The sequence below is a fragment of the Panthera uncia genome, chromosome C2, assembly GCF_023721935.1.
Source record: "Panthera uncia isolate 11264 chromosome C2, Puncia_PCG_1.0, whole genome shotgun sequence".
Taxonomy (NCBI): domain Eukaryota; kingdom Metazoa; phylum Chordata; class Mammalia; order Carnivora; family Felidae; genus Panthera; species Panthera uncia.
This window is the reverse complement of record NC_064810.1, coordinates 121995928-122011112: the sequence shown is the minus strand read 5'-3', so window position 1 is coordinate 122011112 and position 15185 is coordinate 121995928. Positions and strand designations below refer to the sequence as shown.

General features: G+C 37.2%; 1 protein-coding gene across 3 annotated transcripts in view; it reads right to left on the bottom strand.

Moving 5' to 3' along the window:
* Nucleotides 1-15185, bottom strand: part of CEP70 (centrosomal protein 70) — a 70210-nt gene that overhangs the window by 7911 nt on the left and 47114 nt on the right. For all 3 annotated transcript variants that reach the window (XM_049628754.1, XM_049628753.1, XM_049628755.1), the window contains 2 exons: nucleotides 9817-9922; nucleotides 2523-2693 (listed from right to left, as the gene is read on the bottom strand). In XM_049628754.1, the coding sequence (XP_049484711.1) occupies nucleotides 2523-2693; nucleotides 9817-9922 (277 nt within the window). The remainder of the gene's footprint in view (nucleotides 1-2522; nucleotides 2694-9816; nucleotides 9923-15185) is intronic.

Sequence of the window (15185 nt, the reverse complement as noted above, 5' to 3'; positions counted from 1 at the left end):
TAGGGGCGCCTGGGTGGCTCAGTCGGTTAAGCGTCCGACTTCGGCTCAGGTCACGATCTTGCGGTCCGCAAGTTCGAGCCCCGCGTCGGGCTCTGGGCTGATGGCTCGGAGCCTGGAGCCTGCTTCCGATTCTGTGTTTCCCTCTCTCTCTGCCCCTCCCCCGTTCATGCTGTGTCTCTCTCTGTCTCAAAAATAAATAAATGTTAAAAAAAAAAAAAAAACTTTTATATATATATATATATATATATATATACACACACACACATATATATATAACCAAGAATTGTGTGTATTTATATTTTATATATATATACATACATATATACATATATATACATACATATACATATATATATACATATATATATATAAAATCAAACCATCATCAGTACCTTTTTTATTTTTAATGTTTATTTTTGAGAGAGAAAGAAAAACAGCACAAGTGGGGGAGGTATAGAGAGAGAGGGAGACAGAGACTCGAAAGCAGGCTCCAGGCTCTCAGCTGTCAGCACAGAGCCTGATGCCAGGCTCAAACTCACGGACCATGAGATCATGACCTGAGCCGAAGTCAGATGCTTAACTGACTGAGCCACCCAGGCGCCCCAATCAGTATCTTTTTAAAATATCATTACCATTTTAGAAAAAGTCTGTTATATTGCTTTCTCCAGGTAAATATAGGGCTTACACAAAACATGATATATTGATGATCTCCAATCTATTGTTTTTAATTTATTTATTTTGTGAAACAGGGAGAGCACACGCAGGTAGGGGAGGGGCAGAGAGAGAGTGAGGAAGAATCCCAAGCAGGCTCTGCAAACATTTCTAATAAAATTTAAGTTGATAAGCTAGTGATGTCTTGCAGTACAAGTAGTACTGTTAGGGCAGAGTCCAATGTGGGGCTCGAAGATCATGACCCCAGCCAAAATCAAGAGTCGGCACTTAACCAACTGAGCCACCAAGATACCCCTTGATTATGTCAACTCTAGATGTTTAAAGTAATTATGTTATTTATTAGTACTATATGTTATTTAAGTACTTATTTTTTTAACTATTGATGGATAAAAAATAAACCTGAATATTTTATAACAGATTTATTGAAATGTAATTCACCTAACATAAAATTCACCTTCTGTTAAGTGTACAATTCAGTAATCCTAATCAATTTACAGAGATGTGCAACTATCACCATTATCTAATTTCAGAACATTTTCATCACCCCCAAAAGCAATGTCATTCCCATTCACAGCCACTCCCCATTCTTCCCTGTCCCCAATCCCTGGGTCACTACTAATCTACCTTCTGTTTCTATGGATTTGCCTATTCTGGGCATTTCACATAAAGTGGAATTATACAGTAAGTGTCCTTTTGTGACAAGCTTTCCTTCACTTAGGATAATGTGTTCAGGATTCATCTATTATAGCATTTATCTCCAGGCAGGTTTTTATCTTGAAAAAAATTAACTTAAAAGATTCTAAATTAAATTAATTCTAGTCTTCATGACAGCCTACTTAATCTTCTTGGCCTAGACAAATTGTCCCACTCTATTTTATTTTTAATTTTTTTAATGTTTATTTATTTTTGATAGAGAGCACACGCGAGTGGGGGAGGGACGGAGAGAGAGAGAGAAACAGAATCCGAGACAGACTCCAGGCTCTGAGCTGTCAGCACAGTGCCCGATGAGCGTCTCGAACTAATGAACCACGAGATCATGACCTGACCTGAAGTCAGATGCTTAACTGACTGAGCCACCCAGGCGCTCCTGTCCTAATCTATTTTAAACTGTGCACAAAGGACAAAGCTACTGTAAGTTTAAAACTCTAAGACTGGTCAATTGGTAAGTAAGACTGGTAAATAAACATTTACTGAGCATCTACTATGTGCATGGCACAGTGCTTGGCCCTTTAGAGCACTGCTGTCCTCTCTCCCCTCTTTGTATTCTCTCTCTCTCTCTAAAATAAACAAACAAAAAAAGGGGGGGGTGCCTGGATGGCTTGGTCAGTTAAGCATCAGCCTTCAGCTCAGGTCATGATCTCACAGTCCATGAGTTTGAGCCCCACGTCGGGCTCTGTGCTGACAGCTCAGAGCCTAGAGCCTGCTTCGGATTCTGTGTCTCCCTCTCTCTCTGTCTGCGCCTCCCCTGCTTGCACTCTGCCTCTATCTCTCTCTCAAAAATAAATAATAAAACATTAAAATAAAAATACATTAATTAAATAAATTAAAAAAAAAAAAAGAAAGTGAAGAAATTTTTATCTTCCATGGATAGATAGAATAAGTAAAAGTAGTATTGGCTGCTTCTGGACTATTAACTGCTCTACAGAATAAACAAATGTGGACAGTTTTGAAAGAAGGAAAATTATTTCAAATATGAAGAAGGAAAAAATCCCCAATTAAAATGAATGAAGAACAAAATATTACATCTGAGGAGAAATAAGGGCCAGGAAAAGCTGCAGCATGGAGACACCAAAAAGAGGAAGATGAAAGTACAGTAGGGTCTATATAATAAAGAATATTCAACCCTTTACCTTTAGGGAAGTCAGCTGATCTGCCCACATTTCTATTGTAGGAATAAGATGCTCAAATCCACAGTCTTGAACAAAATCTTTATGAAAATGTTGGGCTCCTCCTTTGCTCCGTTTATGAATTATTACTGGAGCTCTTGGATTGTGAACAACTGAATTGATGCTACTCAGCACCTTTAAAAAAAGATAATGTTTTAGTTGAAAGGTCTATCATAGTCCTATCCAAGTGGTCTAGGTTACAGGAGTGCTTTCTATGTTAATGTATCATCATTTTCAGAATTAATTTTGGACATTAAGAAGCTCTTTAACTGACACCTGTAATGTTTTGGAAGTACAGTAGTTGCATCAACAGAATTAAACATGTAATTCTAATGAGAACTACAGATTTCATAGAAAAGCGAAATGCATTTCAAATGATTTAGACTTGAAAGTAGTTATGAATGACCTCTTACAATGCACACAGGGAAAAATAATCATCAATATATCCTTAGCTAGAGTCTCACATTTCTCTAATTCTATCTCTTCATATTTAAGCTAAATCAGATGTTAAAAGGGTCATTTCCTGTTGTTTGTTTCATAGCTTCAATTAAAGGCCAAAGTGTAAGGACAGTGAATAATAAAGTCCCACACATTCTATACAAAAATCCTGGAAACATCATGCCAATTCTGGAAACCCCAGACCCAATTCAGAGAACTCATCCGTAATATGTTGTTCCTCTACAACCACTCTCAGTACCAAAATCTGTATTAATGAAGGCTCTAAAGAGAAAGAGAAACAATGTATATGTATATAAATACATCTAAAGAGATTAATTTTAAGGAATTGGCTCACAAAATTATGGAAACTTCTCGAGAAGTCCCAATTTCTGCAGTAGGCAAGCTGGAGACCCAGGAGAGTCAAGGAAATACTTCTACTTTGAATGCCCACAGGATTAAGACACAGGAAGAGACAATGCTTTAATTCAAGTTTGAAGGTAGGAAAAAACTCATGTCCCAGCTCAAAGGCTCCCTCTTATTAACCCTTTTTGTTTTAGTCATGTCTTCAAATGACTGGATGAGACCCATTCACATTAGGGAAGGCAATCTGTTTTATCCAGTCTACCAAATCAAATGTTAACCTTATCCATAAACACCCTCACATATTCATATGTGACATATTCAGAATAATCTTTAACCAAATATCTGGGCACCCCATGGCCCAGTCAAGTTGATACATAAAATGAACTATCATAAATACCCACATAATCATTACCTGGATTCAACAACTGTTAACATTTTCCCATATTTGCTCACTCTATTTTTAGCTGAATCATCTGAAGAAAATATAGACATGATAAAATTTTATCCTCAAATACTTAAGTATGCATCTCTTAAAATAGGCATATTCTCCTACAAAATCATAACACCATTATTATATATAAGAAATTTAACAGTAATTCCCTAATATTATCAATGCCTGGAGTGAATTTTAAATATCTTAACATGTATAATATGTGACTATACGCCCCCTGTTGAAAGTTATGAGTTCTACCTTATATATCATCCAAGGAAAGGAGGAGACCCAAAATGGCAAGTTTAAAGGGAAAAGAGTAGGTGTGCCTGGGTGGCTCAGTCGATTAAGCATCTGACTCTTGGTTTTGGCTCAGGTCATGATCTCACAGTTCATGAGTTCAAGCCCCACATTGGACTCTGTGCTGACAGTGCGGAGCCTGCTTGGGATTCTCTCTCTCCCATCTCTCCCTACCTGGTTTGCTCACTCTCTCTCTCTTTCTCTCAAATACATTTTTTAAAAAAGGGGGAGGAAAGTAATTTCCATATTTACCTCCATCAAGCCCATATCATTTAATAAATAATTACATAAGCATAAAGACAAGATACTATTTTGATCTCGGATCTTTGTCCCTACTCATACTTCAAGCTATATTCATAGGTCTCCTGGTAATAAAACTTCAGATGTTTGGGGCGCCTGGATGGCTCCATCGGCTAAGCGTCCAACTTCGGCTCAGGTCATGATCTCGCGGTTTGTGAGTTTGAGCCCTGCGTCGAACTCTGTGCTGAGCCTGCTTCGGATTCTGTGTCTCCCCATCTCTTGACCCCTACCCTGCTCATGCTCTGTCTCTCTCTGTCTCTCAATAATAAATAAAGGTTAAAAAAAAATTAAAAAAAAAAAAACTTCAGATGTTTACTTACGAGTTTTCTTTTTTAGTTTAAGAGAGAATATTTCAACATTTTTTTTCTCTTGTATGTATGTATGTATTTATTCACATAGCTTATTTATTTATTTTGAGAGAGACAGAGAGAGAGCAGGAGGGGCAGAGAGGTGGGGGAGAATCCTGAGCAGACTCCACACCATCAAGTGCAGAGACTGAAATGGGGCTCAAAATCACAAACTGTGAGATCATGACCTGAGCTGAAACCAAAAGTCGGACACTAGCCAAGTGAGCCACCCAGGCACCCTCTCTTGTATTTACACATATTTTAATGGAGAAACTAAATCTCCTTCACAGATTTATTACTGACAGCAGAGCATTTCTTATGACTTGACCACAGTCAGATGACTGGCAGAAAAATGTGTATTAACAATGAGAAAATAGTAAAATGACTTAAACAATTACCAGAGAGATGAGAATTAAAACAAAAACAACCTAACTCACAAATAGGTCTTATCTTATTCAGAAACAGTTTGCAGATACTGATAAACTCTTGATATGGATAAAAACTGTATCTTGAAAGTAAACATTAGACAAGTAGAAAAGAATTAAGATAACAGATGTCGTAAGTACTAGAAAAGAAAAAGAAGACAAATCTCAACCTAGCAAATTTCAGGAAAAAAAAAAAAAGAATGGAACTAGAAAACATATAAATAGAAAACAAAGATGTCAGGAATAAAAGCAGATATAGGAGTAAGGTCTCAATATCTATGATGGTTTAATTGCCTATTAAAGGACAAAGCCTCTCAAATTGAATCTAAGAAACAAAATGAAATAAAAGAAACTCAGTTACATGCTGGGTACAAGAGAGTTATCAAAAAAAAAATGTTTTCAGAAAATTGCCTGGAAATGAAAATCAACACATATATATGAAGAACCAGCAACAACCAATTAAAAAATGTAATAGAGGAAAGGATGCCATTCTTGATAGCAATACAAGTTATAAAATACCTAGGAAATAAACCTAACAAGAAACGTCCAAGAGCTAAATTTAAAAATATATAGGGGTACCTGGGTGGCTCAGTCGGTTAAGCGTCCAATTTCAGCTCAGATCATGACCTACCAGTCCATGAGTTTGAGCCCTGAGTTGGGCTCTGTGCTGACAGCTCAGAGCATGGAGCCTGCTTCAGATTGTCTCCTTGTCTCTACACTCATGTGTATTCTCACTCTCTCTCTCTCAAAAGTCAATAAACATAAAAAAAAAAAAAAATAGCTCTTTAAAAAAATTGAAAAAATATATACATAAAGCTTTATTCAAGGCTATAAAGGAAGGCCTAAAGAAAATTAGAGACATATTTCTGAGACGATTAAAAAATGTAAATGTGTCATCTTTCCAAATATTAATCTAAAAAGTTAATTCAATTTCAGTTGCTCTCAATAGGATCTATTTTTGAATCTGACAAACTGTTCATCCAGGAGAGTAAATGTGCTAAAAATATAATAAAGGAAAAATTTTAAAAGAACGATGCCTAAGATTCTTTTCCTAAAAGGTATCAAAACCTACTATAAAATTACAGAAAGTAAAAGAATATGGGAAATAGTATAAAAATGGAATAGACTAAGGAGTCTAGAAATAAATAAACCTATGCATATGAGTGGATATGACAGAGGTTTCATTTCAGTGAAGTAGAGAAAGAATGTCTATGAGAAACTGCAAACTCAAATGCATCTAGAAGCAAGTAAGACCATGAGTGAGTGAAGCAAGCATGGCCAGGGGCTATGGCTAACTAAAGAGCACATGCCCATATGTGACAAGAGAAAGGCATAATTCTGCTCTGATAAGGACTATGCAGGAATTTGTTGCCAGATTCTGTAGCTTTTTAAGAGAAGGTAGAAAAAAGAACAAATAAAATATCTTAATTTTTAAAATATTAGTAATTAATTCAAAGTTTAAAAAACCCTGTTTGAGTCCAATAAAATAAGAGCACAGGCCCAGTTCAGTCAGTAAACAGGCTGGCTTGATCACTATCTATTCAATAAATGGTCTATAAAAATCACTAAGGTTAGGGGTGCCTGGGTGGCTCAGTCAGTCGAGTGTCCGACTTTGGCTCAGATCATGATCTCACGGTTTGTGAACTCGAGCCCCGCATCAGGCTCTGTACTGACAGCTCAGAACCTGGAGCCTACTTCAGATTCTGTGTCTCCCTCTCTCTGCCCCTCCCCCACTCATACTATGTCTCTCTCAAAAACAAATAAACATTAAAAAAAAAATCACTAAGGTAAGATCTCTACATCACACCACATAGAAAATTACAATTTAGAGGGACTAAATGTCTAAATAAAAACAGAACCATGTAAGGACCTTAAGAAAATAAATTTATATATAATAACAGTCATAATAATAATACCAACAAAAGCAACAACACAAACAATAAAAAGGGAAATGGCTTAAGAGAGGAGAATAGGACAGACCAACAACCAGCAAATGAAATGGGTTAGTAAACAAAAATCTCCCCCTCTCTCTAAGTAAATAAATAAACAAACTTTAAAAAAGAGAGAGAGTGAGAACTACAGGCCAATCTTAAAAATCTTATTAGCTTTTTACTACCCTACTTTTAATTAGGCCAAAGTCTTTCAAGGAGTAAGACAAACTCTAAATCTAGCTACCTACAGTGTTTTCAGCCAAGAAGACATGCCATGATAAAACAGGATAAGCACACACAAATACAAATATTCTTTACCACCTGATAACTTATTAAACTGAGATGAAAATTAAAGTTCAAATACAGTAAGAATGGGGAACTTTAACACCCCACTTACATCAATGGACAAATCATGTGAACAGAAAATAAACAAGAAAACAAAAGCTTTGAATGACACACTGGACCAGATAGACTTAACAGACATATTCAGAATATGCCATCCTTAAACAGGAGAATATACGCTCTTTTCAAGTGTACATGAATATTCCCCAGAAGAGATCACATATTAGGTCACAAAACAGGCCTCAACAAATACAAAAAGACTCAAATAATACCATGTACCTTTTCTGACCACAACAGTATAAAACTAGAAATTAACCACAAGAGAAAATCTGGAAAGACCACAAATACATGGAGATTAAACAACATGCACTAAACAATGAATGGGTCGACCAAAAAATCAAAGAAGAAATTTTTAAAAATACATGGAAACAAATGAAAATGAAACACAATGGTCCAAAACCTTTGGGATGCAGCAAAAGCAATCCTAAGAGGGAATCCCTAAGAGGGAGTTAAATGGCAAAACAGGCCTACCTTAAGAAGAAAAATCTCAAACAACCTAACCTTATACCTAGAGGCGCTAGAAAAAGAACAAATGAAGCCTAAAGCCAGCAGAAGGAAGGAAATAGTAAATATTAGAGCAGAAATAAATGATATAGAAACTAAAAAACAATAGCACAGATCAATGAAACCAGGAGCTGGTTCTTTGAAAAGATCAAGAAAATTGATAAGCTTCTAGACACACTTATCAAAAAGAAAAGAGAAAGAACCCAAATAAAGTCACAAATCAGAGAGAAGTAACAACCAACACCACAGAAACACAAACAATTGTAAGAGAATATTATGAACAACCTAGAAGAAATGAATAAATTCTTAGAAACATATAAATTACCAAAACTGAAACAGCAAGAAATAGAAAACTTGAACAGACCAATAACCAGCAAATGAAATGAGTTGGTAATAAAAAAAACCTCTCTTTCTAAATAAACAAACTTCAAAAAAGAGAGAAAGAGAGAACTACAGGCCAATATTGCTGATGAACAGATGCAAAAATTCTCCATAAAATATTAGCATCCTAATCCAACAATACATTTAAAAAAAAAGCACTCACCACAATTCAGTGGGATTTATTCCTGGGTTGCAAGCGTTGTTCAATATTTGCAAATCAACCAACATGATACATCACATTAATTGAAAGAAAGGATAAGAACCATATGATCATTTCAATAGATGCAGAAAAAGCGTATGACAGAGTACAATGTTCATTCATGATAAAAACCCTCAGCAAAATAGGTTTAGAGGGAACATAACTCAACATGTAAAAGCCATATGTGAACAAAAACACAGCTAACATCATCCTAAATGGGGAAAAACTGAGAGCTTTTCCCCTATGAACAGGAATAAGACAAGAATATCCACTCTTACCACTTTTATTCAACATGGTACTGGAAGTCCTAGCCACAGCAATCAGATAACAAAAAGAAATAAAAAGCATCCAAACAACACAAGAAACAGGTGTAGGCAAGGATGTGGAGAAGAAGGAACCCTCTTGCACTGTTGGGGGGGTCAAACTGTGCAGCCACTCTGGAAAACAGTATGTATGGAGTTTCCTCAAAAAGTTAAAAACAGAACTACCCTATGGTCCAGTGATTGTACTACTAGGTATTTACCCAAAGAATACAAAAATACTAACAGAAAGAGATAAATGCATCTTGATGTTTATAGCATTGTCTATAATAGCCAAATTATAGAAACAGGCCAAGTGTCCATTGATCAATGGATAAAGAAGATGTGTATATGCACAATGGAATATTGAACAGCCATAAAAAAATGATGAAATCTTACCATTTGCAACGACATAGATGGAGCTAGAAAGTATTATGCTAATATTTTGTCTCTGAGAGAGAGACAAATACCATATGGTTCCAGTCATATGTCGAACTTAAGAAACAAAATAAGGGCGCCTGGCTGGCTCAGGTGGTGGATGGAGCATGTGACTTTTGATCTTGGGCTTGAAAGTTCAAACCCCATGTTGGGTAAAGAGATTACTTAAAAATTAAAAAAAAAATTTTTTTTTTTGATTAAAGAAAAAGAAAACAAATGAGCTAAGGAAAAAAACTATAGAGAACAAACTGATGGATAACAGAAGGAAGGTGTGTGGGAGGATGGGTGAAATTAGTGATGGGGATTAAGGAGTGCCCTTGTGATGAGCACTGAGTGTTGTATGGACGTGTTGAATCACTCTATTACATAATTGAAACTAATATTATACTGTATGTTAACTAACTGGAATGTAAATAAAAACTAAAAAAAAATTAAAGAATAAAAGAAAAAAGAAACCAAGGTTCTCTACCAACACCAGTCTCTTTGCCAGCTGTTCAGTACCTGAAAGTATCTCTGGTCAATTAGGGCCTGCTGCTGGTTGTCTTTGCTGGGTTCATCTTGTTTCTCTGGGTCCTCCACCTTTTTTTGACTGAGGAGATCCTTTAATCTAAAGGGGAGAAAATAAATCAAGATAACACAAAATGCTTTCCTAGACACCGGATTAAGAAAACAAACTGAGCCAATGATTCAGCTCCCCTCCAACAGCTTTACATCATTTTACATACACATGTGTGTGTGAATGCGTGTATATGCATGTATAAATTTTTTAAATTTAATTTTATGAGCCTAGACTACGAAGATGGAAATGGAGACCAGGCCGAAGAAGTGGAGGTTAAAACAGACAAGGAGGGCAAGGGGGAAACTGCAACTTGCCTCCATCCTAGAGTCTGTCTGATGCTGGGGGTCAAGGAGGGAGCCCTGGGTGCAGTCTCTCATTTTAAATTTTCTTAAGGGGCGCCTGGGTGGCTCAGTCGGTTGAGCATCCGACTTCGGCTCAGGTCACGATCTTGCGGTGAGTTCGAGCCGTGTGATGGGCTCTGTGCTGACAGCTCAGAGCCTAGAGCCTGCTTGCGATTCGTGTCTCCCTCTCTCTCTGCTCCTTCCCCACTCACACACTGTCTCTCCCTTCTTCAAAAATAAACATTAAGGGGCGCCTGGGTGGCTTGGTCAGTTAAGCGTCTGACTTCGGCTCATGTCATGATCTCATGGTCTGTGCATTCAAGCCCCACATCATGCTCTGTGCTGAAAGCTCAGAGTCTGGAGCCTGCTTTGGAATCTGTGACTTCCTGTTTCTCTGCCCCTCTCCAGCTCATGCTATGTCTCTGTCTCTCAAAAAATAAATAAAGTTAAAAAAAATTAAAAAAAAACAAATTTTCTTAAAACAGGGCTGACAGGGCAGTTGCCTATGTACTAGCAACGCTTTCCCCTTCCTGAAAGCTATAATACTACAGCTATTCTAGCTCCTTGTAACTAAGAAAACTCACGTAAATAATGTGATGCCCATGTTACACTACTAATCATTCTCTTATTTCCCAACTGCATATGAGTTCATTGATGTTTTAGAAACCTATGCTGTAGGAGAGTAGGCTGTACTCAGAAATATGCTAGGATTGTTTTATTGTCTCCAAAGCACTGAGCAGGGCCTAAGGGCCACAAAACCCCTAAGAGCAGCTAAAAGATTCTTTACATACTTAGTGGACACTCATTCCATGTTGCTAGAAGCAAGAGCTGTGTTTCTTTGTGGAGTTTGGGAAACCCAGAAAACTGCCCCTCCAGCTTAAAATATGCTGTGCTGTCTCCTGCTTTCTAGAGCCATCTCCGTACAATAGGCTTCTATGTACAGATACTTTATAGCTTTTAACCATATCTGAAGCCTTTCTATGATCTCATGATGGCTCCCATTCTGGAGATGAGGGACCAGTTGAAAAGTGGAATGCCAATTTTGTTTTTATAACTCCTGCTTACTTAGTCACAAAGATAGAAAATCCATGTAGAGACCAATACAAACCTCTCAGAGCTGTATGTTCCCTAAGTCCTTTTCTCTACATTCCTAGGATTTTTTTATATGATTAAGATGAAAAGAGGGTAGGTTTCCTTCAATCTATCAACTCCAACGCTACAACTCTGAAGGTAGCTGTTTGTCTAGGGGAGAAGTCTAGCTCCAGGCCAAAATCCCATGAATTACCTTTCAGGTCCAAACCACTGACAATTACAAAGGCTTTGCCTGGAAAGCTCTGTGAGAGGAAGTTGCCCTCCCACATCAGACTTGGTGCACAGCCTGGGCACTGCAATCTCTGGAGGGAGTTGCTGTCAAGAACTCAGACCCCGGGACTCCACCCTTCCCTTGTGACCCCTTGGCCAGCCGTGCTCACCAGCATTTCTGCATTAGTGCCTCCATCCAGAAGCTCTTTAGTGGGGTGGCCCTGACTGAGGTACTTTTCACTTCTCCTTGTGGGGAGGAGTCCTGACTAATATACTTTTCTCCACTCTGACTCAGGATTTTCCACTCCAAGGCCTTCCCCAGGCCCATGAAACAGCAGGAGTCTTTTGTGCAGGGCTCCTAGGCAGTGATATGTTTCCTTCCATCTGCACAGCATGTCATTCACTGACCCTTGCCTGGTACCTTTCCAATGAGAAGAACGGAACACTAAAAATAGAACATTTTTTGGCTGCTTATACTATTGCAGTAAGTGAATAAAGACTTGGTTGTGCATTTCAGTTTGGTTCACTGTCCTCTGATGACCTTGACATCCATCAGCTCAATACCAGGGTGACAGGATTCTGATTTTGTTTTCTCCTAGCAAAATATAAATACCACTGAAATTAAATGGAATTAGTGTAATACCTTTACTTATCTTGTACTGGCAGACCTATTTGATCACTTCCTAACAACCGAATTTTATAATCAACCTCTTTGTAATATTAACTCAAATAAGAAAAGTCCATGTGTTCCCATGTTAAATAGATTCATTTGCTATTAAAGATTGATTAGCTGAAAGGCAACTACAAATCTAAAGAAAAAAAAATTGAATTCTCTCAGGTTCTAAAAGGGGAGAGAGACTTTCCCCTTCTTTTCTTTTAGCATTTTCTTTGGAAAACTTGTAGTTGTAAATCCCTTCTCTCTTTAAGAAGTACGTAAATCTTCTTAACATTTAAATAAGCCTCTTGCCAAGTTTACATCCTAGGAATGTCTTTCATTCTTGGGAGCCTTAGAACCAAATCTTAGACATCAGGGAGGAAGGTGCCTTGTCTCCCTGTGTCTGCCTAGGCTCCTGGCTCTAGGTTGTTAACTTTCTGCTTATTAAAAACATGGAAAGCTTTATTTTTCCTTAGGATAAAGACAATTCACATGTATGTAATGGACTGTATATGCATGGCTATATAATAGAGTGAGATTTCTGTCTTTGTAATTTTTTTGGCAGACTGCCTATAATGTACATCACAGTCTAGTTAGATGTTTATTCAGTAATAAAATTGTTCCTTTTTCTACATATGTGGAGAGAATTCACCAGGCTGACAGGATATTTTATTTTTAATTATTTGCCCAACATTTGTAGTTCTTTGAAAAAATATTCTACCTCTGCCACTGCAGAAAATGAAAATTGGAAAAGCTTTACCTTAAAAAAACGTTTTCATCAGGTGTTTTGTTGGTTCCAATTAGGATGATGGCTAAGAGTCAGAATGACTGGGTACAAATCTAATTTCTTTTCAAGTTCTTCCATATACCACCCATGTGATAGGCAAGTTATCTAACATTCCTAATTCCCTGTTTTCACATCTAGATTCTACAGAAGTTCCAAATTAAAAAATATATATTAACTTTTAAATTACAAATTTAAATTTCTAAAGCATAAATAATTTCTACAAAATCCAACAGAATATAGCAGGGATTGGTTCTAAATCATAATTTTAAAGGCTAATAGTGAAAAGTCAGAGACTCCTGGGTGGTTCAGTCAAGCGTCTGACTCTTGATTTTGGCTCAGGTCATGATCTCACAGTTCATGAGACTGAGCCCCATGTTGGGCTCTGACAGCATGGAGTCTGCTTGAGATTCTCTCTCTCTGCCCCACTTGCATGCTCATGCTCTCTCTCTCAAAATAAATAAACATTAAAAAAAATTTTTTTAAATAGCAAAAGGTGAGTTTAAAGACGAGAGCTCAAATGAACAACAAAAATATATACACTCAATTCTCATTATTCATGATAGTTATATTCTATAATGTCACCACAAACACCACAAAGATTGAACTATTGCTCCTAGGGTTAATACAGAGTCAGATTCCTGCATGCATCTGGAAACATTTTCCTCAACGATTAATATATAAGCTTATTTTATGTGTGTTAATGTTTAAAGATACCTTATTTACTATTGTTGATTCATTAACACTGAACTCATGGCTAACAGTGGTATAACTCACACCTAAGTGAAATTTACTTGGCATGTTTATTTTCTCTGTAAGCCACATTACAGCCTTCTTCCCACTCAGAAGGGACACTAGACAGCACTTCAACACTATGCTTGGTGGCCCATCTTGGGGAAATCACCAACAAAAAGCACAAAAATCCAAAAAAAAAAAAAAAAGTGGCACTAGAACAACACAAAGAATGCTTCTGTACAGCTATGAGAGCTGAAACAAGAGGAAAAACCATCACCTGTTCAACAGCTGCAAATGTGTGTTGGGCATGTCCATACATGATCATGAAAGTGCCACAACTATTCATGTGGGGATTAAAGATAAATTTTAGCAGGTTAGGCAAATTCACAAATATGGAATCTGAATAGTGAGAACTGACTACCTATCTCTATGTATACGTAAGTACATGACAGTGTGTTTATATCTTCACTAATATACTTGCCTTTAAGTGAGTAAAATTCCTTCGAAGGGGATCAGGATATGCCACTCCAAAATATGCCACTTTGACAGAGGACATGTTTTAAGCCAAAAGAATTTGAGACACGGCAGGTGCCGGAAGGACTCTCTGACCTCCTACTTCTCTCCTGAAGCAGATCATAAGAGCCTTATGTACTAGGTGCCCTCCCTATACCTAGAGGAAAGGACCATCTTCATCTCTGAAGACAGAGGGATTCCAAGAAAGAATCCAAGTTTTCCCCAGTGTACTTGGTTCACGCTCTTTTGTCCTATTATGTTTTCCACAATTTTCCACTTTATCAAACATTAGTTTAAAAAAAAAATGCTCAGCTTAAACTGTTTCTTCAGGCCTTCATTTCCTTATGAAGACTTTGATATATTCACTATAACATCTATTGACACCTTCTCCTCTTTTTACCTCCCTACATCCTCCTTTTCCAAGTTGCTTCTCAACCAGTTTCCCTATCTCACTGAGACACTAACAACTAGTTGTTGGCCCAAAACTATTCAAGCCTGTAACTGAGGAGTCTTGATTTTTTTCCCCCCTCAGCTGTCTATATCCAATCCATCACCAAGTCTTGTTCTACCTCCAATATTCCAAACACTTCTCATTTCCGCCACTACTGCTCCCTGTGACCTTGTCACTACCACCTCTTGTCCAAACACACACAACAGCAACTCATACTATTTCACATTCAGTACTTACACTGTATCAAATTGGTTTTATTTTTTTTCATCATCCTTCTCCTTCCAGGTAATCTCCATGAGGGCAAAGACCCTTTCTATTTGACTTACCACTGCAATTCCAGTAACCAGAATACCAAGTACATAGTAGGAAGTACTAAAGGTACCCAAAATATTAAGCAATAGTAGGAAGGGAAAAACATTAATTGAACTATTGGCTGAAGCCTTTCCAAACCTTCCACTTCGCTTTTCTTTTTTTGTTTTCCTTCTGTACTATCTTTTTTTTTTTTTTTTTAGTTTTTTTTTTTTTTTTTT